This window comes from Chionomys nivalis, chromosome 9, assembly GCF_950005125.1.
Source record: "Chionomys nivalis chromosome 9, mChiNiv1.1, whole genome shotgun sequence".
Taxonomy (NCBI): Eukaryota; Metazoa; Chordata; class Mammalia; order Rodentia; family Cricetidae; genus Chionomys; species Chionomys nivalis.
The window spans coordinates 81,127,116-81,150,916 of record NC_080094.1 but is presented as its reverse complement, the minus strand read 5'-3'; the positions used below and the strand labels follow the sequence as shown (position 1 = coordinate 81,150,916).

The following is a 23,801-nucleotide window of genomic DNA, read 5'->3' as shown; positions in this document are numbered from 1 at the left end:
ACATTTAAATGGGTTTTGTTAGCAGAGTGCTACAACTGTGTCATGGCTCAAAATAGACCCACTTCATGCTTGAAACTGGGAAAATGTACGTGGCTTGCAGAGGTGGTAAATGGACTTCCACCATGTTGAACTGTGTAGAGCAAGCAGGCAGGGCCAAACATACTCTAGTAATGCCCCAATTCAAGTTTTTAAGACTCAGTTAGCATTTTAAGAAGTGCTCCTGGACAGTAAAGAATTAGAGATACATAATAGGACAGATTCAGAAACGAAAGACCTCTAAATGAGTCACAGTGTTGGATAAATGTATAGAGACTTGGGAGAGAGAGGGAAAGAATATAGACAGTTATAAAAAGAAGTAAATAGTTCAAAAAAATGAAACAAAGTCTTTAAAGAGACAGAGTACAGACAGTCATAGATTAAAGGAGTAAAGAAAAACAAGCCACATAAAGATGAAATACACACAAAGAGTCTGGATTATGTATATTATTGTGTTTTCTTTGAATTTTTTGACTGCAGAGAGACATTTGATTCTGGGGACCACTAACCAACATATATGTTTTAAAGGTGTTTTGACTTCAAAATATGGGTCTAAGGATATGTTGCTTTGGAAAAGAGGTTCTTCTTTGTTTCCACAGAGGGTGAGAACCTATGGATTAACTCCAGGCTAATGTGGTTTGATGGACCAATACCTCCTGAAAGGTTGCTTTGAACACCACCCCAAAAATTACTTTACCCAACTGCTGACTGAGATGAACCTAGCACACAGGATACACCATGAAAGACCTGATTAATAGCACCCCCAATCAGCAGGAAGTAGTTTAGAGAACTATGCCCACATTCCCAAATATTATTTATAAATGTTTCTTTATATTTAAAGGGGGATATGCTATAGATATTTGTATGAGTATGGATCTTAGTTTATTGATACAAATTTAAGTTCAATTTTGTTATACTGTGTATATATATATGCTCTTGATTAGGATATTGTGTGTGTACAGCTTATTTAAAACTGTAATGTGTAATTATGAAATATAGGTAAATAGAGAGTCATCTACAATAGTCAAGCTTGTAGTCATGTTAGATTTTCTAGATGTCCAGAGATGTATTTCAGATGGAGAGGGATTCTTCAAATCTTTCAAAGACTACAGGATATGGCATTTAAAATATTTTAAGAACTTAAGACTTTTCATGACAGTGAGACACATCAGCTCCTGACAGCACCAATTACTTCAAGAGGATGATGGGCATCAAAGAGGTTCCTTATGGAGTTGGTTAGCCAGTTGTGCAAGAAACTGCTTGCCTGGACTGCTTGATGAACTGGAGACACTCTGCAGCACACAGAAGAAAGCGACTGACAAACTGCCAATATAGGCAGAACTGTCTTTGAAATTTCCTGCTTCATGGAAAAGCCTGCTGTAAACTTTAGGCCTGTGCGCTGAAGATGGATGCCCCAATGTTACAGAAGAACTTTGGATGACTGTCCTGGCAGAAAGATGTCTCTGTCAATTCTAGAGTTTTGGAAGTTGCTTACAATGTACTTCCTGTTTACTTAGGTAATATATCCTTCTGGAGTCTATGATGGAATTGAAGAATTGATAGCTATAGTTTTACTTAGTTATGATAAAAGATAAAGTAGATATAAATATTGTAACTGTAATTTTTGCTTGATACCTATTTTGTGATATGTAATTTTACTATGTTAAAATTAAAACCTTCCTTTTCATTTAAACAGAAAAGGGGAGGTGGTGTGGGATTCCCCTCTGTATGCTATAAATATCATTGGTTAATAAAGGAACTGCTTTAGGCTTATAGCAGAGCTCTAGGAGAAACGAAATTGAACGCTGGGAGAAAGGAGGCAGAGTCGGGGAGAAGTCATGGAGCCACTGCCAGAGATAGACATGCTGAAACTTTGCTGGTAGGCCATGACCTTGTGGCGATACACAGATTAATAGAAATGTGTTAAATTAATATGTAAGAGTTAGCCAACAAGAAGCTAGAGCTAATGGGCCAAGCAGTGATTTAATTAATACAGTTTCTGTGTGATTATTTTGGTACTAAGTGGCAGGGAACTAACTAGTGGCTTCCTTACTATACTGTGCCAAAGCACATGGCCCAGTGGCCGCATCCATGGAAAAGGCACTCGTCACAGGCCTGGCTTGTACTTCCTTCTGTGTGCTCATCCCCCTCTTTCCCATGATGCTGTGCTTAAGGTGGGTGTGCATCCTCATTTCCCTTTAGTGTGGTTTGTCAACTGCCCTTACAAGAAAGGTAGAGCCCTGTGAGACACCCCAAGCCTTCATGTGTATGTGCCCCCACAGACCCCCACCTTGGGGAGCTGGGAGCCCTCATCTTCTAGTTTTGGTCCTCTCACTGAGGACAGAGGGTGTCTATGTCATGCCTTGCTGTGTAGAGCTCCGGTTAGCACACCTGAGAGAAGCGACTGCTGCTAGGGCAGCCTAATGACTGTCCACAGATAGTGGGCAGAGTACAGCAGCAGGGCTCACTCTTGTTCTGGCCTCCTGCTGGAATGGGGCTGACTTCCCGGGCAGCCAGCCCTCTATGTTCTGAATTCTGTTCTCAGACTCCAGGTGCCAGGGGTTCCATTTCCAGACTGATCCTGCATAAACCCCCACTCAGCGATTGTCTTGGTTGAGAGGAAGGAGAAGAGACTATGATGGGAGTTGGGGCAGTAGTTGTTGGCCATACTAAGGGTGCAGGGATGATGTGGGGAGTTTTCATGTGATGTCTTGGGACTCCCCCTCAAGCTATACCCCACAATAGGGGATTGCCTTGATGGTCTCTGGAAGCCAATGCTAACTCAACATAGTAAGCACATTGCTAAATGGTCCCTCCCCTCAGATAAACATGAGAGCAGTGAGAAGGCAGGAGTGAGCATCTTATGGGCAGTAGAGGTCAACAGAGGGTCACTGTGCCAGTGGGAGCAGAGGCTTGGCACCCAGACCAAGGACGGGCCTAGTACTGCTGCCTGTTCTATGAGTTAAGGAGGTAAAGTCACCCATCCCCGGCTACCCAACTGGCATCCTGCTTTGCATTTGGACTGGATGTGATGGTTGGAGCCTAGCAACTCCCCTGAAGGAGGCAGCCAGTGGTCTGCACATGCTGAGCTGGGAGTGGGGACCTTCTGTCAATGTCCCAGAGGAGCTATGCTCCCTCCTCCACATAGGATGTGTCATCCTCACAGGGTCAGCCAAGGGTGAAGGGTAAGCTGTGAGGACGGGTGGGAACAGAGAAGGTGACGTCACCATAGCTCTTAGTAATGCTTTGGCAGAGCCTGGGTTCCCACCTTGGGAGGGGGAGGAAGGAGGAGGGGCAGTTAGTAAGCTGCAGCCGGAAGGCTGCCAAGTCCAAGTCCTCAGACACAGCTGGGCTTTCAGCCAGGCCTACTTCAGACCCTAGGGGCCTCCTGAGTGGAGGAGGGCAGGGGGCTCCAGAGAGGACAGTTCCCCTTGGTGTCCTGGGAGGGGATGCTGGAAAAAGGTGACCAGATCAGACTACATGCAGAGTGATCGCAGACTGCCTGGCTGACAAGGCTGGTGGCCAGCCGTCTCTCAACTAATACCCGACCGACCGTCTGTTGGTTCATTCCCTCAAGGCCTCAAAGACTGTTTAACTGATTTACGTGATTGACACTTGGAGATGCCAGGAAGGATGGGCTGAAATCTTGTTCTGTCTGAGATCTTGGGCTACACCTGACCCTCAAGCCACCTCCCCAAAAAATCCAGGGTCAAGTGGAAGGCAGGAAGATCATATATCTGGCCCCGGTCCAGGTGCCAAAGCCAGTGCCCTAAGGAGTGCACATTCTAGCTGGAAAGACAGACTCACACACCATCGCGGAGTTGGTTTGTGTTAGGGAAACTGGACCCGTGAGCAGCCGGGGAAAGCAAACTGCCTCCCAGTGCCATGTTATGACCCCATCCCAGGGGTTTTCGCCCACACTCAGCAGTCCCAGATGTTTTCTGAGCACCGCAGGGTGACAGAATGTGGCAGTTCTCCATTGTGAGCACAGGCTAGTGACAGAAAGGTCTGACTGGTCCCAGGGAATGGGCATGACACCAGTTTTTGCTGCCCCGGGCTCTTTGGGCATCCACCTGGAAATTTACATGTCTTGGCTACTCTTCCTTAGGTCACCATTTGCAGTTTTGGATGCTTCTGGAATAGCAGGGAAGGTGGAAGCCAGAAGGAAGGTGTCTTCATTAGGGTCTCTATTACTGTGAAGAGACATCTTGACTATGGACACTCTTATAACATAAAACATTTAATTGGGGGCTGGCTTACAGTTTCAGAGGTTCAGTCTATTATCATGGAGGTGGGAAGCATGGAGGAGTCAGGCAGACATGGTACTGAAGAAGGAGCTGAGAGTTCTACAACTGGATCCACAGGCAGCAGGAAGAGAGAGTGAGCCACTGGGCCTGGCTTGAGCTTCTGAAACCTCAAAGTACACCCCAGTTACACTTCTTCCAACAAGGTCACACCTACTAATTGTGCCACTCCCCATGGGCCTATGCGGGCCGTCTTCATTCATGCCACCACTGGGAGGTATAGGAGAAGGCTAACTTGGGTCCGCAGATCCTGGAAATACTGAGCTATCCTTGCCCTTCTGAGGGCCATGTGAGACTCCAGCAGCTTCTCCCCAACCCTTGGACTTTCCATTGCCACCTTGCACACATTCTGTTATAGCACCTCCAGTATACTCCCAGGGGTACGGGAGGAAGGGAGGAGGAACTGAAGGAGGAAGAGGAGAAGGAGGAAGAAGAGGAAAAGGAAGAGAGAAATCTGTGGTTGGGGAAACAACCTGGCAGATATCTTTGGGCCACAGGAAAAGAAAAACACCTGTGTCTTGTACTCTAACAAGTCCCTGGGGTCCTAGTTCATTCTTCCCTTCAGAGCCACTTCCTGTCCCCAACACATGCCATCATCTCCTATGCCCCATGGGGAACACTGATCAAACCCAACAGAGGACCGGGCACTCTTATGACTTCCTCTTCATGAGTCTAGACACTAGCCACTTCCTGGAGCACCCCAGTTTTGCCCACATAGACATCTTTCTGACCATGCTCCCTGTCCTCTTCATACGCTCCCACAGCTCACTACCCAGCCTCTCCGTCCAGACTTCGTTGGGGCTCCTGTTCTATGATTGTCTCTCATCTGCCAGCAGCTATGCTCCTCCTTCAGGGTCACCAAGGAGTCCTAACGACACTCCTTCTGGAACTTGGAAGCACACTCAGACCTTTGCTCTTTCACCCACGACCTTGCTTTCCTTGGTGGTCACCATCCATCCCCTTTATGGTGACTGCTCAGGTTTGGTGGTGAGACATCCGTATGTCCCAGGCAGAAGCACAGCTTGCTGCCCTACTTCATCCATCTCCTCGGCAGCAACTGGGACGTGTGTCCCAGGTCAGCACGTTCTGGACTTGGAAACAAGCTCCCCGCCCTGACTCAAGCCCCTCAGCCATCACGGTGACCCTACAAAGATACTAACTCTGCTCTCACCATGCCCACCCATACCTCGGTGCTCTCGCTCTCTTCCTCTAGCCTCTAGCTTCTATTCCTCCTGCTTTGGGCGCACTTCTAGGACTGGTTCCCAGAATTCTCTTCACCTCCAGGGTCTCCTGATACTGTTCCTTACCGTGGGACCCTTGTCGTTCAGAACCGCTGCGGTCTCCTTCCTGTTTGTTCACCGGTTAGGAGTGAATGGTCCAGCCCAGAGCCCTGAGGCTCTCAGTGAGTCCTCCAGATCTGGAGTGGGGGGCTGGCTATGTGCAGACACACTGGAGTGGGGGGCTGTGCAGATACACTGGAGTGGGGGGCTGGCTATGTGCAGACACACTGGAGTGGGGGGCTGTGCAGATACACTGGAGTGGGGGGCGGTGCAGATACACTAGAGTTGGGGGCTGTGCAGACACACTGGAGTGGGCGACTGGCTGTGTGCAGACACACTTGAGTAGAGGGCTGGCTATGTGCAGACATACTGGAGTGGGGGCTGGCTATGTGCAGACACACTGGAACTCCTCTATTTGTTTAGCATCTACCATGTTTGGGGGACTCTGCCAAGCACTCTTCACACAAAAGAAGAATTGACATTCCTGCACAGATTCGAGAGCCATGTGACACACATGTAAGCCCAGGCTCATGAGCACACACACACATGTACACATTCACGCATGCACGTACACACACACACACACACACTCGAGACTATAGTGTGAACGAAGACTCTGGAGTTTTCCTAGACGCTGCCCTTCCTGCGTGCCAGGTTTACAAAGGTATCTAACCCCCCAACACTCCCCCCATTTTCACACTTCCACACAGGTGGGCCGTCTTCCTTTTTAGGGTCTCAGAGGACCGTCATTGAATTCTATCCCCAAGGCCTGGTCTGTAACTCCATTATGTGACTTAGGCACTATCTTGCTAGTGCTCAGGGGCTGGTAACAGGCGGCCATGGCTCTGCTTTTGTTTTTGTTTTAGTTTTGTTTGTTTATTTTGTTTTTGAGACAGGGTTTCTCTGTAGCTTTGGAGCCTGTCCTGGAACTAGCTCTGTAGACCAGGCTGGCCTTGCACTCACAGAGATCTGATGGCTCTGCTCTAAGTCCTCTATATTTCCTAACCCCTCATTCAGGCAGGAGGGCATGCTGGCACCAAGTCTCAGAAGTAGACAGAACCCAGGGCCTTCTGTGTGCCGGCCACCTGTCCTACCACTGAGCTGCACTTTAGCCTTTTAAACACGTAAAGAGTACAAATAGTTTTTTTTTGTTTTTTTTTATTTTACATCCCAACCAAGGTTTCTTCTTCCTCCCCTCTTCCCAGTCCCCCCACACTTCCTTATCCCCACTGCATCCATTCTTTCTCCCCTCCTTCCAGTCACACACACACACACACACACACACACACACACACTTACTTACCCCCACTGCGTCCATTCTTTCTCCACTGTTTCTCTTCAGAGTCTTACCAAGTTTTTCAGGTGAATCTTGAATTGATAATCCCCCTGCCTTAGCCTCTGAGTAGAGTAGCTGAGATTACAGGTCAGAGCCACCACATCCCATGTCTTAAATCATCTGTGTGTCTATACTGACAGAAGCTTGTTAAAGTCTGAATTCCATGACCCCCTCAGCCGAGGACCCGGCTTGAAGGGTGGCTAGGCCAGGAAGTACAGGACTGCTTCAAAGGAATGCCCTGCTGCCTCAGCTCTTTCTCAAGCACCCTGTTTCACTCCGGAAATGAGAATGGGTGCATTTCTTCTTTCCATCTGTCCGTCCATCCCTCCCTCCTTCCCTCCCTCCTTCCCTCCCTCCCTCTCTCAATGTGTATTAAATGTTTCAGTACATGGCAGTCCCTGTGCTGCGAGCCGGGGGCGGGGCATGACACAAACCAGAAAGCCCTTTTAGCCTCCAGGGAATCTAGATTCCGGCAGAGGGTACAACCTCCAGGGAAAGACTGGTGGCAGGCACGACTGGCTGGCTCTGCTCTGAGCAGCCTGTCTGGGCCTTTCTCACCCAGCAAGTAGCCCTGCAGGGCAGGGCCAGGATTAGGCCCAGTTTTGAGAGGAGACTCCAACAAGAAGAGCAGGCCTTGGACTTGAACCCACAGTCCACTTGGCAGACAGACTGGAGGCCAGGCCAGGCTGCTTGTTCATGTCTAGACAAGGAGCTCCTGAAGACTGATCCTTAGGGAGAGAACCAGGGGAGGCTGTTGTGGAGTGAGGGCCTGATGCCTTAACCCAGGACAGCAGAAGTAAGTAAGGAGATCTGACAAGCAGGCACTGGCTGGCTGGGTGGTGTCTGTCTGTCCATTTACAAAGGTGGCCTGTTAGGGAAGGGAGGCAGGCAGGCATAGGCTTAGATCCTGAAGTGGCTGAGTCCAAAGTCTGCAGCTACTTACTGAGCAGCCAGGGGGCATACGATAGTGTGTGCAGGATCCTAGGCACGTGGTGGTGGCTCAGGTTCAGGAGTTTAAAGATGAGATAGCCAGCTCACATCTCTAACCGCAGCACTTGGAAGGCAGAAGGAAGGTTGCTGCAAATATGGGACCAGCTTAGATGGATAACAAAGTGCCGTGCCCACCTGGGCTACCATCTCAGAAATGAAAGGGGAACTGAAGGTCCGAAGGACAGTGGCTTAGCTAAGGGCTCCCCATGACTTCAGGGCCCAGTGTCCAGGGAAAGCAACAGCATGTGACTGGGACTTGCCTCGAGCTTCCAGCCTCCTCTATGGACCTCTTCTGCTCTGGTATCATGCCCCAGGGTCACAGGGCTAGGCTCTTATTGGCAAAGCAACTGAGTCTGCTGCTGTATCCTGCGGCTCTGCAACTTGTGGAGGTGGAAGTAGGAGGATCACCACCAATGTGAGACCAGCCTGGGTTACAAGGCAAGCTTTAGGACAGCCAGGCTACATAGTGAGACCCTGACTCAACTCTCCTCCTCTACCCAATAAACAAACAAACAAACAAACAAAAGATAAAGACCATTCTAGCAATGAGCTTTTAGCAACTAGGAAGTGGTAAGGAAGCAAAAGGCCCCAACGTCTGGGATGGATGTAACCCACGCTTTTCACAGTGCAGAAGCACATGGCATTAGAGGCCCTGGCTGGTCACAGGAGTGCTGGGAGGGGCGGCTCAGAGTCACTGGGGAGCAGGAGATTGAGAGTATTCCAAATGACATCAGCTTCCGTGTCCAGAATGCATCCACTTCCACACCGCTGCTCCACTCTGACATTAAGGCTTGTCCGGAAGGACACAGACAATGAGTCTGTAAGGATGGGCGCCTTGGCTCCACTCTGCCTCGGACTGTCCCTCAGTCTTGCCCTGGACCACTGCCCCCTGCCTCAAGCCTGCTTTCTTGACATTAACTGAGAGTATCTGCCTGGAAGGATGGGATGAGGTCCTATCGGTCAAGCAAGTTGTCATTGTTATCTGAAGTCGCCATCAAATTGGTTATTAACCAAGGTAGAATAACTGACCTTCGAGTTCCAGGCACTAAAGAACCATTGTCTATGTAGTTCAGCTACAGGCTCTGCTGACTTTCTCTCGTACCTGTGGCTGGCTACAGGTGGTTGTGGGTGAGCAGATACCTGAACCAACTCATGGGTACCCCTGCCTCTCATCTTCCATCACGATGACCTGGGCTTCATATGGCAGTGTCGTGGGGGAAGAGGGGTTCTGTGTGTGTGTGTGTGTGTGCCTCTGCCTCTCTCTCTCTCTGTATGTGTGTGTCTGCCTCTGCCTCTGTGTGTGTGTGTGTCTGCCTCTGCCTCTGTGTGTGTGTGTATGTGTGTGTGTGCTCATGTGTGCTCACAACCACTTGAAACTCTAGCTAAGAGTTGGCACACTGTTTCTTCCTCATATCCTGCTGGCCAAATCAAGTCTCAAGTCCAGCCAAGTCCCAGAGGAGCTGACCACAGGCATCATGCTGACCGAAAATGCAGAACTGGATAAAGTTAACTACTTTTGCCAACAGTTGAACACAGTACAGAGACATGGGGTGAAACAAGGTCTCTGGCCCCCAGGGCAGGAGCCCCTCAGCTACCCCCTTGGCCCCTGCTCTCCATCCCCAGCAGAACCCTTTTAGTGTCTTACTCAATAGGAGATGAAAAGAAGAAAGTATCACAGGACAGACATGAGCATCCCCCAGTGCAGTGATGGGAACCCCATGCTTCATTAGTCAATTCTTTGCTCAAATCCTCAGAAGCAGGATGTCTACACACCTGGATGACCCTCGACCCTAGCTGCTGGCTAAGCCAACCACTAACCCATCCTGGAATAAGCAGTTCCACCCATCTGAGCTGCAGACAGTTCCCTTGACCTCTTGAGAAAGGTCTTCCTGCCAGGTGCACAGATGGGAAGCCCAAATCAGGAGCCAGCTGGGAAATGGGAGCAGTGCTCTGGGGAAAGGAGGGGGAAGTGTCTCATTTGCATCCACATTTTGATTGGTTCCTGTGCTCACCTGACCTGCTTCCCATCTTGATAGAGTGATAGCCTGAGATGTCCCAGGTCATTGGCTGTCAGGTAGCAGCAACTAATCTTCCATTTGTCCTGTGCACTAACTGTGATGGAAAGACAGAGGTTTAATTCCCAATGCTGCCTTCTCTGTCCCTGACACGGGCATTTCCTAGTTTGTGTTTGTATTCATTTTTGGTGTCCCTGGTCCCACGAGACTGTCAGTTCCACAGCTGCATGGACACTGTTCTTCCGGGTGAGCCCTGGTTCCTTCCAGGCTGGACACAAGTAGGCACCTGGCAAAAGTTACTACCTGACCACGGATGGAGAGCAGACCCCTTGAGGGTGCCTCTTCAGAAAACGCCTTTTCTAAATGAGATCTTCAATTCCTGCTGACCTTGAAGCCTAATGAAAAGGACATTGGCCCCGAGTCACAGGCCCCAGGAGTTAGTTCAGCTGTGGCAGTGGGCACACTGCTATCGAATATTGAATTATGGCTCCTCCAGCCCCCACCTTCTGTCCACCCTGCCCACGGGTCTCAGACTTTAGCTGATCTTGCTTCTCCCAGTGTCTTGCAGAAAGGTCTACCCTGCTCCCAGACAGAAGCTGTAAAGGCATCTGAAGTAGCATGGGGAGGACGGCTCTGTTCCATCAGGCTCCTCCGCCTCTTGGACCAGTGGTTACTCTCCTGAAGGTTCTTGGCCCCGTCTTTTCCTCACAGACCTTGTTCAGTCACCAGTCACGGGAAGATCACTCGCAGGAGATGGTGTGTGCTGACTGGGGTTCTTGGGGAGCTGCACCAGGGAGGCCTGGGAAGCATGTGTGAGACCTCCTGTGTCCCCAGGCATGCTTGGTTACACTGGTTTTTTATAAGACCAAAGCAAAATGAAGCTGCTTATCCTGTCAGCCCTGGGAATGTGACTCTTTTGACGCAATTAGCTTGCTTTGGGCAGGGGTCTGGGAGGATAGTGTGAGTAGTGCTCCCCCTCCCTGCATTCTTCCATTTCCTTCCCCAGGATGGCCTGGAGGGTCCCGTGGTGCACTTGGCTTGGCCTGTGCTCACAGTAGTTAGCAGTTGCATGCTGAGGTGTATCTTTTGTTCCTGTGTGTGGGTGTGACTATCACAGGCTTGTGGCATGTGCATATGCTCGTGTCCAGGTATGCGTGTAAGAATCTTTATGTGGGTCAGTTCAGAGCCATGCGGGCTGGGGGCGGGGCTCTGAGCTTCTGTGTTCTTGCATTTTGTGGACTGTTGGGGATGGAGCCCAGTGCCTCACACTTGCTAGACAGTTCTGCCACTTTACAGTCTCAGCCTCATTTACAGAGCTATTGCTTTAATATTTTAATCTTCTGTGTGTCTTGCCTGCATGTATGTCTCTGCATCATATCTGTGCAATGCCACAGAGGTGCCAAGAAGACACTGGATCCCTGGAGAGTAGAATTACACAGTTGTGTGGTATCATGTGGGTGCTGGAGACAAAACCTGGGCCCTCTAGAAGAGCAGCTGGTGCTTTTTTAACATAATATCTTTATTGATTATTTAGGAATTTCGCATCATGCACCCCAATCACACCCACTCCTCAGACCTCCCAGGTCTTCACCCCAACCCTGTGACCTCCCGCTTCAAAAAAGAAGAAAAACAAAAACAAACAAGCAAACAAACAAAAAACCATAAGTCCATTTTGTGCTGCCCATATACTCACTGGAGCACGGTCCAACTCCCAGTGGCCGACCCCTCACCCACCAGAAGACATCAGCATCCTCATCACAATTTTTAAGAGCTCTCTTCAACGGCTTTCTGTCTAGACTGTTGCTCGCTGGGGTGGGGTAGGGGTTGTCACAGAAGCCTTCTATGTCCCTCTTTCTCAACTATCGATGTCACTGCTTCCTTGCCTTTATAGTCATCAGGAGCATGGGTTACAGACGTCCACATGGTCCCTGCTGTCAGCACATGCCGTGGACCTCAGCATGGTCTCCTGCAGCAGCATAGACCACGGACATCAGCCTAGCCCTCTGCTGCAGTTGTAGTAAGACCACAGACCGCAGCACGGACCACAGACACCATCATGGTCACAGGACATGGGCATCATCATGGTTTCATGGACGTCCGAGTGAGCACCCAGTGTTCTTAACCACTGAACCATCTCTCCAGTTACTTCGGTCTTTTGTTTAATTTTTCAACATAAAATTTATTATTAGTGCGTGGGGGCAGGCCTACATACAAGGCAGCGTGAGGAGCTGATTCTTTCTTTCTGCTTTTGTGTGAGTTCCCAGGGGTCAAACAATAGATTGCATCTTTGTTTAGCGATATCTTTTACATGCTGAGCCATCTTGCTAGCTGTGCGGCTATGTTCTTAAGAGACTGCAAATGCCATTAGTGTCCAGTAAGCACTCATGGAATGAATGGATTTACCTTAGTCCGCAGGGAAACACCAAAGAAGAGGCAGACACTCCTCCTAGCCAGGAGATGACTGGTGACTGGGTGACAGGGTCTGTCCCAAACACACCTTCTGTCATCACGCTGTGGAAGTGACTGAAGGACCTCCAAACTGGGGTCAGACTGGGCACTGATGGGGATCTGGGGTGTTCTGTTTTGGCCGGTCCTCTCACTGCAGCCCACAGCTTGGTAGCAAGAGAGGGGGCTGAGACTCCCACTAGCTGGGAAGAGACTGAGCCCTTGGGGGTCTCAAGGGTCTGGCACACAGGCGGGGCATGTGTGCATGCACACACTCTGCCCTGACAATTAGAACAACTGCTCCCCAGCGGTCATGGCAGATGACTAAAATAGCTCTACACTGGTCATTGAAATGCCCCAGCCTTCCTGCTTCCCTCAGCCTCTGCATCTCCTTCCAACCCACACACGAGAGCCAGTCCCAGACTAGGACTCCCCTGCCCACCAGCCAGCATCACTCCTGCCATCGCCCCGGTACTCTGCCACTGCCTTCCCCAGGGGATGGAAGGCACAGTCCTGTCTGACCCAGGCGCTGCTGGGCACTGCCAAGGGACCCTTCCTCTTCCAGCATGCCCATGTGCCAGTCTTCTGCCCAGCATGTCCCTAGCCTGGACCATGACAGGAGAGATGGCAGCCCGGAGGTGGTGCCATTGTCCATGGGAGGCCTAAAAGGATCTCAGGAGCTCAGCAGCCCAGGGAGAGGATTTGGAGAGCCAGCACCCTAAGGATCTGGGATGGGGCACATTAGGGTTTAGGGGGCCAAGACCAGGTCCCCACTGACAGAGCTTAGTAGGCCTGAAAGAAGGAGAAGGAAGAACTGGGGCAGGTAGGGCTGCAATGAGAGGCCACAGTGACCAGATGGCACACAGGAGAGCTTGTGAGCCTGACAACATGGCACAGCCTGGGGTTTTCCCAGGCTCGGTGGGAACCCAGATTTCCTCCCAGTAGGCAGAGCTGTGGGGCTGGGGAGGATGGGCAAACCTGGTACCTGCCTGGGGACTGCTCAATCATTGATGCGCAGCCTCTTCCTAGTTCCAGACTCCCTATGGAGTCATTCCCCGGAGTGCAGACAGCAGAATGTATGGACGACATACCATCCTAGGCATCCGGTCACCAGGCCATCTCCTCGACTTCCTCCTCCTTCCCTGGACAGGGGCAGAGGCCCAGGTGGCCTTTAAAGAAGTGAGACTTCCAGTTCTGACTTTGAAGCCCCTAAGCATGAGGCTTTAGGCAGAGTGGGCAGATCAGAGCTGTTAAACTCAGATGTACCCCCACAGTGTGATCGTGCCATGTTCCTGAGTGTTTTCTGTGTGGAACCTACCATAATCTACGCTTGCTCTCAATACGCTGACAGCTACTACTCCTGTGTGTTTGGGGAGGGGGGTCTCAGCTCCATAGACAGTCTCAGTACCTCACTTAGCTTCCTCTAGTCTCAAGGTCGAGAGGCTGGAAATAAGAGACCCTCCCTTTGTACTGTCTCCAACCCCAGGGGACTAAAGGATCCCTGGCAAAGACCTTGACTGGAACTCTCTGCTCCCCAGAGGCAGACCCCAGGGCAGAAACTCTGCCCACCTGGCAGCCACCCTCCAGCCACTCCCACAACCCTAGCACCCCTGCATTCCACCTTCAGACTGATCAGGTCTGCTCAGTCTGGGATACTGGGGTTGCCGGGTGCCAGGCACCTTGCTGAGGGTCTCACACCACTGTGCTAAATCCAACACTTCAGGAGTCAAAAAGAAGATACCGAGAACCCTGCCCAGGCTCCTGTAGCCTCCCCCCCCACGCCCTACCCCCCCACCCCCCACCCCCCGAGTTCAGTTAGCCACTCTCCTCACAGCAACAGTGGCTCTTCCTCACAGGGAAGGTCCGGCTACCCCAATCTCCCTGCGGCCTAATGATGAGGCCTCTAAATGAGGAAACTCTTTTCAGGTCCCATAGGGACTGAGGCCAGCTTGACCCTCACTTCTCCATATCTGATGCAGGTCCCTGATCAGCTCAGGACTAAACCAATTTAGCTGCAACTGCCATCTTGCTTAGCAAGCGCTCATAGAACAGGCTGTGAGCAGGAGAGAGACCCCAGCAACCTCGTGACTAGCCTTCCCTCACCTGTTGTAAAGAACAATGCTAGGTGTCTTTGCCATAGCTCCACCGTGCAGCAAAGTCATCAAAAGCCACCCTTCCCCCAGCTACGGCAGGACAGTGACTGTTTTCACCTCAGGCTCTTTAGTCTCTGAAAAGCAGGGTTCAGGCACCTGCCATTTCAACACTAACTGCCGGGTAAACTCGGAGACCCCACTGCATCAGCCACTGGTCTTTCCAGGTCACTGTGGGCAAAAAAAGCACAGCTTCTGTGCCTGCTGCTTGTGGGGAGCACACAGCTGGACACACAGCAGGCTCCTTTTAGTTTTTTGGCCCAATGACAGGAAAGCTGTCAAGGGTTTAGGAAAGGCACGGAGCAGCCTTGAGTTATAGAGTGCAGGCAGTCACACCGTCCCCAGCGCTAAGAACGGGGCCAGGCAGCGGTAGCTGTGATGCTGACAGAGCTTCCCCCTTTTGCTTTCCACCAGGAAGCTCAGAAGTAGAACAATCCATGATTTGTCATAACCCCAAGAGCTCAACAGATTGACTGATCATGCTGAGCTGAGGAATCTAAGGCCCCAGTGAGTGACGTAGTCCATTAAGTATGTCCAGAGAGCACCTAGACTGAGGAAACGGATCTGATTGACTGGTGATGTCTGCTGAGGATGTAGAGTGGTCTAGGTATGTTGTATGCATTTGCTACCTATGTATGGGCCACTAGGTTTTTATTTCTCCCCAGTCCACACATCCTAGATTTAAAAAAAAAAAAAAAGATATATTTTACTTGTAACATTTTATGGCCTATTGTTGTTGTTTTGTTTTGTTTATTTGTTTGCTTTTGAGACAGGGTCTCATTATCCTGTCTTGGAACTAGAGATTCTCCTGCCTCTGCCTCCTTAGTGCCACTGTGCTCAGCATTATGTTTTAATTTGTCACTTTGTGGTGCATGAAGGGTATCAATGGGAAAAGCTGAGCCAGCATTATTCAGAAACCCTAGCCCTGGAACATGGTAAGCGCTCACCCAGGTCTCAGAGAGGGCCCCACACTGCCCTGCTAAACCCTGCCTTCAACAACAACAACAACAACAACAACAACAACAACAACAACAACGAGTCCTAGAGGTTGAAGTCCCCAGGGAACTCAGCATCCTGAGACTCTAGCCTGGTATAGAGACCTGGTATAGAGAAAAACTGTGGGTCTGACCGTGAGGATACACAGATGGACTCTGACCGCAGAAAGTCTCTGACCAGGCTCTCCAGCAGAGCCCTGCCCACTCCTTCCTCTTTGGCTCACCAGTGGCTCAGTCTCCCAATCCCAGTTAATCTAAACCAAGTCAACTCAACTCAGGAGTCACTTCCTGGATTGCAAGCATGCAGATTCCTTGTCCCCTCCAGCTCTGCACCTCACAGGAATTTGAGCCCTGGAGTCTGCATTGTCCTAAGTGTTCCCACTGGCTGAGAGAATCCCAGATTTGGGGCAGGCCAGGTGCCAGCAGTTAACAAGAGTCTTTGGGTCCCTGGGCTCTTAAAATGGGACAGCAGCGCCCCCTGGTGGATCCTTCTGTAGCATCTCCCTGCATAGCACCTCTCTAGGAGGACCGGGTCCCTCCCCTGGAGCCTGCCCTTCCGGGTCCTCCCGGGCCCACAGCTGAGTGGAAAAAGTGCCCACTGGCCATCCCTCCCACCTCCCATCTGCTCCTGTGTGTGTGCTTCCTTGTCACGCCATCTGGCTCAGAGTTTTTCCAGGCTGAATATGCCAAGGCTGTGAGGCCCTGGGTCGCACATCCTACTTGCTTTATTGTTATGAAAAGTTTTTATCTGTGAGTCTTAATGGAAACCTGGTGCTCCAGAAAGAGGTCAGCTGTACTGTGGCTTCCTGGCTCTATACAGTCCCACTGCCAAGCACGTGGACCCAGGTCTCTGAGGAGGAAGACCAGTGAAGATGAACACAGGAACCCCATATCATGCTTTTGGGGTCATCCCCATGTCTCCCTCCAGCCACCACCATGTCCTCTCCATCCCCTAATTTAGGATGCCACCGCTTTAGGCTGTATTGTTACAAATCCTCATTTAATAGTTGATTTCAGAGCTGAGCACAAGGAGGCCCCTTCCCAACCCTGCAAGGCAAGCCTCAACCACCCTCAGCCCAGGGGACAGGGAACAGCTGCCGAGAAACACCAGTCCAGCTCCTCTTTTTCTGGTCCACAGAGAACTCAGGTCCTGAGCCAGACCTGAGGTACCCATGTCCCTAAGCAGTTGGGTCCCTTATCAATGAAGAGCTCACTAGAGGCTGCCTGGGGCAGTCCCCCCAGCCCCTGCTGCTGGAGTGGGGGCTGTAAGGTGTGGGGAAGAATTGCCTACTCTCTCTGTCTCCCACAGAAACATGAAAAACCCATAAAGAAATTATCAAGGTAGTGGGGGGAGTCACTAACCTTTCCTGTGGCCTGACCCTTGGACATCCATGGGGGCTACAACCACCCTCCCTGGTATTTAATCCAATATGACTTAAGGATGGGGACCCAGCCATCCTATACAGTAACACTGGGAGTCATTTCAAGCTGTTAAGAGACCCCAGGCAGTAAGAGGAAGAGTCACAGAACATCCGGGACCCCATACTGGAAGCAGAGAGGCAGGGAGTAGGGCCCATGCCCAAGTCCCCGACACAGCCCTTGCTCAGGAGGGGCCAGAGGCCTTAGTGCTGGATGGAGCATAGGCCACAGGGGAAAGAGCCAGTGAGGCCCCATGGGAGGCTGAGGGTGGAGAGACACAGGACAGAGGGAACGCCAACAGCCTCAGTACTTGGGGACCTTGCTGTAGTCTTCGGAATGAATGTGCCGGCACAGACAGATGGACAACAGCAGCCCCAGAAGCTGGAAAGGACAAACGGAAGTCAGCATGGCCAGCCCAGGTTCCAGGACCCTAGCCCCCAGCTCAACACTCCAGTAACAAGCACCTGAGACAGGCAGGCTGCTGAAGGGGGCCCAGAGACGGGCAGTGCCCTGTCTGGTGTCACTCAGCTAGATGGGCTGAGGTCACCACACCTCTAGAAGTCCGGGCACCACTCACCCCCACAGGATATCAGTGCAAGTGGGGGGGAGGCAGATAATGTGAAACAAAGCCCAGGGGAAGGCTTGGGGAGGGACAGACCTCAATGATGGCAACACCGACACACACGCCCAGGAGGATGGCAAGGTTCTCCTGCAGCCACGTCTGCACCTTCTCCATGCACCCCTGTGGGAAGATTGCATGTCAGCCAGCATGTTCCGCAGCAGGAGGCCTTCCAGGGCTCCCTGACTTATGAGCAGACCCCTCATATGCACGTAGATGATGGTGTGAGCAAAGAGGGAGGCGACTGTGGAGGGAAAGAAGCCCGAGTGCCGGCCTGGGCACGGCTAATGTCTGGAGCACCCACAGCCCCACACCGACGCACCTCCTCGTGCACAGGCCAGTCGTCCGGGTTGTTTCTGTCCAGGGTGCTGTTGCTGCAGAACCCCTTCTTCACAATGTGCTGGTTGTCCTCTTCCTGCACTTTCTCACAGGAGCAGGGGTACAGGAGCTCTGTCGAGTTCTGTATTTCCCAGTTTTCTGTCCAGTTGTAGAAGCTGGCCCAGCCACAGCACTCCACCTGTGCAGAGTGGGGACAGGCTGCTCGATCCAGCACTCGATCCACCCATCCCAAGCAGCCCACCTCCAGGGGAGACTCAGACTGGACACCTCTTCATCCCCTGACCCTGGGGAAGTGTAGCCTGTGGGCTGAACTTAGGTGCTATGCATCAGGGGGGACTTCAGGAGGCTTTTGAGAAGTAGCACAAACTACAAATACAGCAGCGAGCCCAACAGGGAGCAGTCAGTAAATGCATATGGAGGAGGTGAGTTCAAGGTCAAGACCAGTCTGCACAAGCTTATGGGGTGTAGGCCTGGCAGGTGGCAAAGGTTGAGCATGGAGTCTGGGGTCGGGTGCTGGGTTCAAACCCCAGTTCTTCCACTTCAAGTTGAGCCGAGGTTTCCACAAATGAAGAATAGGAGCTAAGGTCTGTATGGGGTGAGGCAGGTTATGTGCACAGATGGGTCCAGAGAGCTCAGAGACAGTCAATGCCAGAGCTGCCTCTCAGTGCTCACTCAGGACTAGCAGCTGAGATCTGGCGCTGACTCCCTGACTGTCAGAGAAGAAGGAGACAGGACCGATTCTTCTGTCCTGTCACAAAATGCTCTCGTTCAGAGGGCAGAAGGCCTTTCTGGGATGTAAGCTCAAGCTGCTATCTGTGGGTCCCTTTGGGGATCAAATGGGAGGGACCAGTATCTATTCTGACATCCTTTGGGCCATCTAGTGCACCCAAGCTCAGATCTGTGGTAGCCAGAAGGGGGGGGCCCAAGCATGCACAGAGGAGCTGAATTCTAGGTTGTCTCCCCAGCTGTCAGTTCTGACAGAAAGGCCTCGCTTAGTCTGTGGCACCGGGAAAGGACCACCTTTCCAGGGTCAACAAACAAGAGTCAGCCCGTGAGCCCAGGAGCTGTCTCCAAGGCTGTGCTTGGGGGCCAGGGGCACTTGTGTTCCGTCCCCACACATACTCGCTGTACAGACATCACACTGCAGGTGTGCACCACCCACGTGTCACCACCAGCCCTCCTTACCTGCGCCTGCACATAGTCCCAAGCCTCCTGCAGGCTCTCCTCTCGGCTGCTGCTGGCATTGACCTTGTAGTTCCGAATAATGTCCATCACCATGTTGCCCACCTCCTGTTTCAGCTGTAGAGGGATGTAAGGGTCAGGGGTGGCCTTGAACCTGAGCCTCGCAGCTGCTAACACACACCACCTCCTTCCCCATAGCAATCCCAGGTCACACTCAAGGCTCCAGATCATGTCGACCACCTTCCTGCTAATTCCTAGTGCCTGTTTGGTCAATGCTGACCTTATCTACATGTGGTCTATCCCTTAACCGTTCATCTTTCCTGTCCACACTGAAAAGTCTCCTGTGGCTTCGCACACCTTTCAGGGCACATGCCAATGTCTTCTTAGTGACTTGCAGGGTCCCACACCATTTGCCCAGGTCTTCCCAGTCCTGGTTTCCTCTCTTTCCTGCTGTGCTCCATCAAACAAGGCCTCTTGCTCTTTGTGTGTGCTGTTCCCTCTGCCCAGAATGCTGCTCCCCTGTATATGAACATGGCTAGCTTCCCTGTCAAACTTCATCTCCTCAGAAGGTCTTGGGCCTGCTCTCCGGAATGCAGTGTTTCCTCTGCCCCTCTGTTACCCTCCCCTGCCCTCCTTGTCCTGTACGATTATGTGTCGGCACTACAGGTTCATCTATTCTTTCCTCAACTGTGGGGGCGTGGGCTGGCTAGAGCCCCCAATAGCTGGAGCGAAGTTAGATGTCTTCACAGAGACTGAGCACGAGGCCTATTTCCTAGAGAAAGCAAAAATAAGAGGCTGAGCATGTCCCATTTCTTGCTTTTGTGGAGTGGGCTGCAGTTTCTCCAGAAAGTACTGGTAGTGCCAGGAAGACAGCTGAGGGAGCCCAACCAGAAGCCCTCTTCAGCCTCAGCCATTCAACCTCCTCTAGAGTCAGTAGCACCACACGAGGCTGAGGGCCTCACATCTGTGAGAAGGGCGGGCTTCAGAGCTGCCTGGCCCTTCGTGGTTGTTCTCCCTTCCCTAGGGCTTCACAGCCCATATTCTGACTAGTCCTCGCCCAGCCGAGGAATGCCCTGGTATCTGGTGTGGGGAAGCCCAGGGGTGTGAGGCAGACGAGGGCTTCAGGAGACACCGGCCATGGACTCCCAGCTCCTCACCAACATCCAGCAGTGCATGAGAGACCTTTCGGGTCTCACTTCGCTCTGAGGCTAGCTGCAGTGCAAAAGTTCTGTCCCAGAGAGAAGTGAGATCCGCAAAGGTGGAGACATGGCCTCAAGAAGCACTTGAGCAGTTCCTGCTGGCTTCCCTTACACAGCATGAACAAGCTGGCCACCGTTACCTACTTACCTATGCAGGGCCAAGAAAGATCACACTTGGAAGTGAGGAAGGTCACACTTGCCCCTCTTCCTGATGTCAGCATTTAATATATTCTTCCCCAAAGGGAGCCTTTAGTACTGAACCCAGGATGCCCACCTCCTTCAGCAACACCAGCAATCTGGGCTGCTCGCTACTTCCCTCCTCAACCCAGGGGACCAGTGCAGTGGTCTTGCATCCCTCCCTCGCAGCAAGCTCCTAGCAAAAGCTTCAAAGAGCCTCACAGGCTGGGGATGAGGCTCAGCTGGTACAGAACTTGCCTAGGTCAACCTGGGGTCAGTCTTCACCATTGCATAAACTGGGCATGCTGGCACACATCCGTAATCCCAGCTCTCCAGACTTCAGCAGGCAGGTCAAGGTCAAGGTCATCATGGCTAGGCCACCCTGAGATCAGCCTAGACCACATGAGACCCTGACTCAAAAGACAAACAAGCAAACAAACCACAGAAAGAGAAAGAGAAAGCAGAGATACAGCATCATAGAATTCTACAATTTGCAAATCTTTTCAACCCACAGCTCATCAGTGGCTGACTTACAGAACACAGTTACTGAGCTATTCCCTGACCCTTCCACCAGGCCTGTGGCCCAGGAACCATCCCTGTTCCCTCACCACAGGCCCAGAGAGGTATGTGAACTTAGCCAGGTCACATGATCACAGGCAAGAACTGAAGTTTGGATGTGGGCTTGTTCTCTCCCTGGACCCAGATTTCCAGCCACTCACAATGCTTCCTCAGCATTCAACCACATGCTGGTCAGAAAAACTTTAGCTGCGTCCAGAGACTCTCCTGTGGTTTGGGTGCCCCACAGCTGGGCTGTCTGCCTGCAGGTCTTGAGTCTGGTTGGCCTGACCACCTGGACCTCACTTCTAGCCTCTGGTAAGGAGATAATCCCCAGGCCTTGAAAGCCCGCCTCCCAACCACGTCCGCATCCTCTGCTTGCAGTAGGTCTCCCTTTTATGGCCACAGGGCTCTGTACTTTCCCAGAATGGTTGCGTGATGGCTGGACTTCCCTATCTCCTCCACAACTGTCACAGATAGCCGAAGGTGAGAGAGGCCCTGGGGGACTCCCACCACGTCGGTGATTTCCGTGGAAGTCGCCCAACATCCTGTAGTCCAGGATGTGGCTGACACGGCTGGGTCTGGAGACCTAGGGTGTCACCTGGGGCTGTACAGACATGTGTGGTGTGCACCTCTTGTGCCAGTGGAGTGGATTGAGAGGCTTCCTCAGGGACAAGCCACCTCAGGAGGAGGACCAACAGAGGAGTGAGCCAGTAACAGTGACAGACTGAGTGCTGTCACAGCTTTGGAGCCGAGATTCATGTCCTCTTGGTCAGTCCCTGGGATGGTATAAACCCCCCAGGTGTCACCATCCTCTCCCACTTGTCAAATTGTTCTTCCTGATGAGATCCCAAGACTCCTGGGTCACACAGCCAGCCTGCAGCAGACTCTGTAACCCAGATCTAGGCAGCTCCCATGATCATAGGGGCTTCCACCTGGAAACCCCGCCCATCTCACCCCACTCCCCCCCCACTCCCCACACACCAAGGCTGTGCTGTTATCTTTCAGGGTAGAGTGCTGCCACCATCTGGATGGCGGAGTACCTTCAAGCACAGCACAGCACAGCACCCCACTTAAGATTCCTTCCCGTGCCTTCCTGCCCTCTGCTTAAATGTTTTCTGTCACGGAGAGTGCAGTGCCCTACAAAAGCATGCCACAGGTTGGGATTCTCTCAGCAAGCAGCTCATCATACTTTATGAGTCTCCCACTGTCTCACTGGCATCGGTCCCCTCAAGTTCTAGTTTTAACTGCACAGGACCAAGTAAGTCCTTTCCTGGGCCAACCATCACTGGTGCCCTCTGTCCTTCTCTCCAGGTTCTGTGGGACACTGTAGAGTCTCTTCTAATGTGTCGAAGCAGCCCAGCTTCCCAGGGTCTTACTGAATAAGTTGCCTGGTGTCCCTCTAGGAATGAGGCCAGTCTCTTGGTCCATGAGACAGGATATGTCACCTCTAATGACCACTTGAGTGCAATCCGCAGTCTCTAGGAGCGTGTTATGCCCCCCCCCCCATCACCATAAGCTGACAGAGAACCTGGGTTCCTGTGCAGAGTGAGACTCCAGGGATCAGGGTTCACTTGAGAGACTCCACCCATGTCTCTGTGACCCTGGGCAACCAGCAGCCAGCTGCCTTCTCCCTTCACAGCTGGGAAGAAAAGGTCACCTGTTCTGTGACTGGAACACAGAGAAGGTTTTGTCTTTGTAGACCTGGCCTAACACCTCTGCCACACAGGTGTGAGCACACTCGTGACTTTAGGCTTCTTGGAGCTGGGAGGAGTTCAGCTCACCTAACACCCTCTCTGGAACAATCTGGCCTCACCCTACCCCCACATGAACCTTTTCTCCTACAGTTCCAGCTCCAGGCTCTGCACTCCAACCCAGCCTGGGGTCTTGACACCTCTGTACATGTTAATGGAAAGCTATTGTGTGGCTGTCATTCTGCAGCCAAACCAGCCTGTCGCAGGGAAACATGAAGAATTCCTTTCTTCCCTGGCCTTCTCACTCTCTACTGCCCTAGGGAGGATCAGCAGAATCCCGGACTTAGACATTTCCCAAGGCACACAGCAACCAGCATCAGAACTTTCCAAGAAGCAAGCCCCCTGAATGCCAGCCCCGGGCCCTGCTGGGTGATTACATAGCAGCCAACAGCCAGTGGATGATGACCACACCCTAAGTTTCTGTGACTGCACCCTAAGTCTTGCTCAGCCAGCCTGGCCTACCCTATCGTTGCCCACAGTGGGTGTAGCTGTTATCTTGAGCCCTTACCAGGCCCAGCAGTCTCCACGTCAGTGATGCCATGACACCTGGCCAGCCAAGAACCCTGGGCTGCACACCTTCTACCTTGCCACTGTCCACACAGCACTGGGAGATCTTGAAGCATCCAAATCTTACAGAGGTGCTGGGGAGGCTGGAGGTGTGACTTGGTGGCTAAGTGCTTTGTGCGCATGCACAAAGCCCTGGGTCTCATCCCCACACTGAATAACACTGGGGGAGGGGGGATGAGAGGTGGGAGGGAATGGGGAGGAGCATGTGACTGTACTCCTAGCACTTGGAAGGGCAGAGAGAAGTATCGCAAGTTCAACGCTATCCTTGGAGACAAAGTAGTTCTGAAGCTAGCCTGAAGGATATGAAACCCAGTCTTAGAACAACCAGACAGGGTTGGTGACATGTCACAGCCCAGAAGGATCTGGGACGTTAGCACAATTGAACCCACTGACTTCCCCAGGGACACTAGCTATAGTGCACAGGGGCCTGGTGTCCTGC

The 23,801-nt window shown here is 51.9% G+C and overlaps 1 protein-coding gene across 1 annotated transcript in view; it reads right to left on the bottom strand.

Moving 5' to 3' along the window:
* Window positions 1-16,290: 16,290 nt before the first annotated feature.
* Cd82 (CD82 molecule) overlaps window positions 16,291-23,801 on the bottom strand; it is a 43,928-nt gene continuing 36,417 nt past the window's right edge. The window contains exons 7-10 of the mRNA XM_057780866.1: window positions 19,114-19,227; window positions 17,912-18,106; window positions 17,629-17,712; window positions 16,291-17,351 (exon numbers count right to left, since the gene is read on the bottom strand). Coding sequence (XP_057636849.1) covers window positions 17,274-17,351; window positions 17,629-17,712; window positions 17,912-18,106; window positions 19,114-19,227 — 471 coding nt within the window. The 3' untranslated portion in view covers window positions 16,291-17,273. The remainder of the gene's footprint in view (window positions 17,352-17,628; window positions 17,713-17,911; window positions 18,107-19,113; window positions 19,228-23,801) is intronic.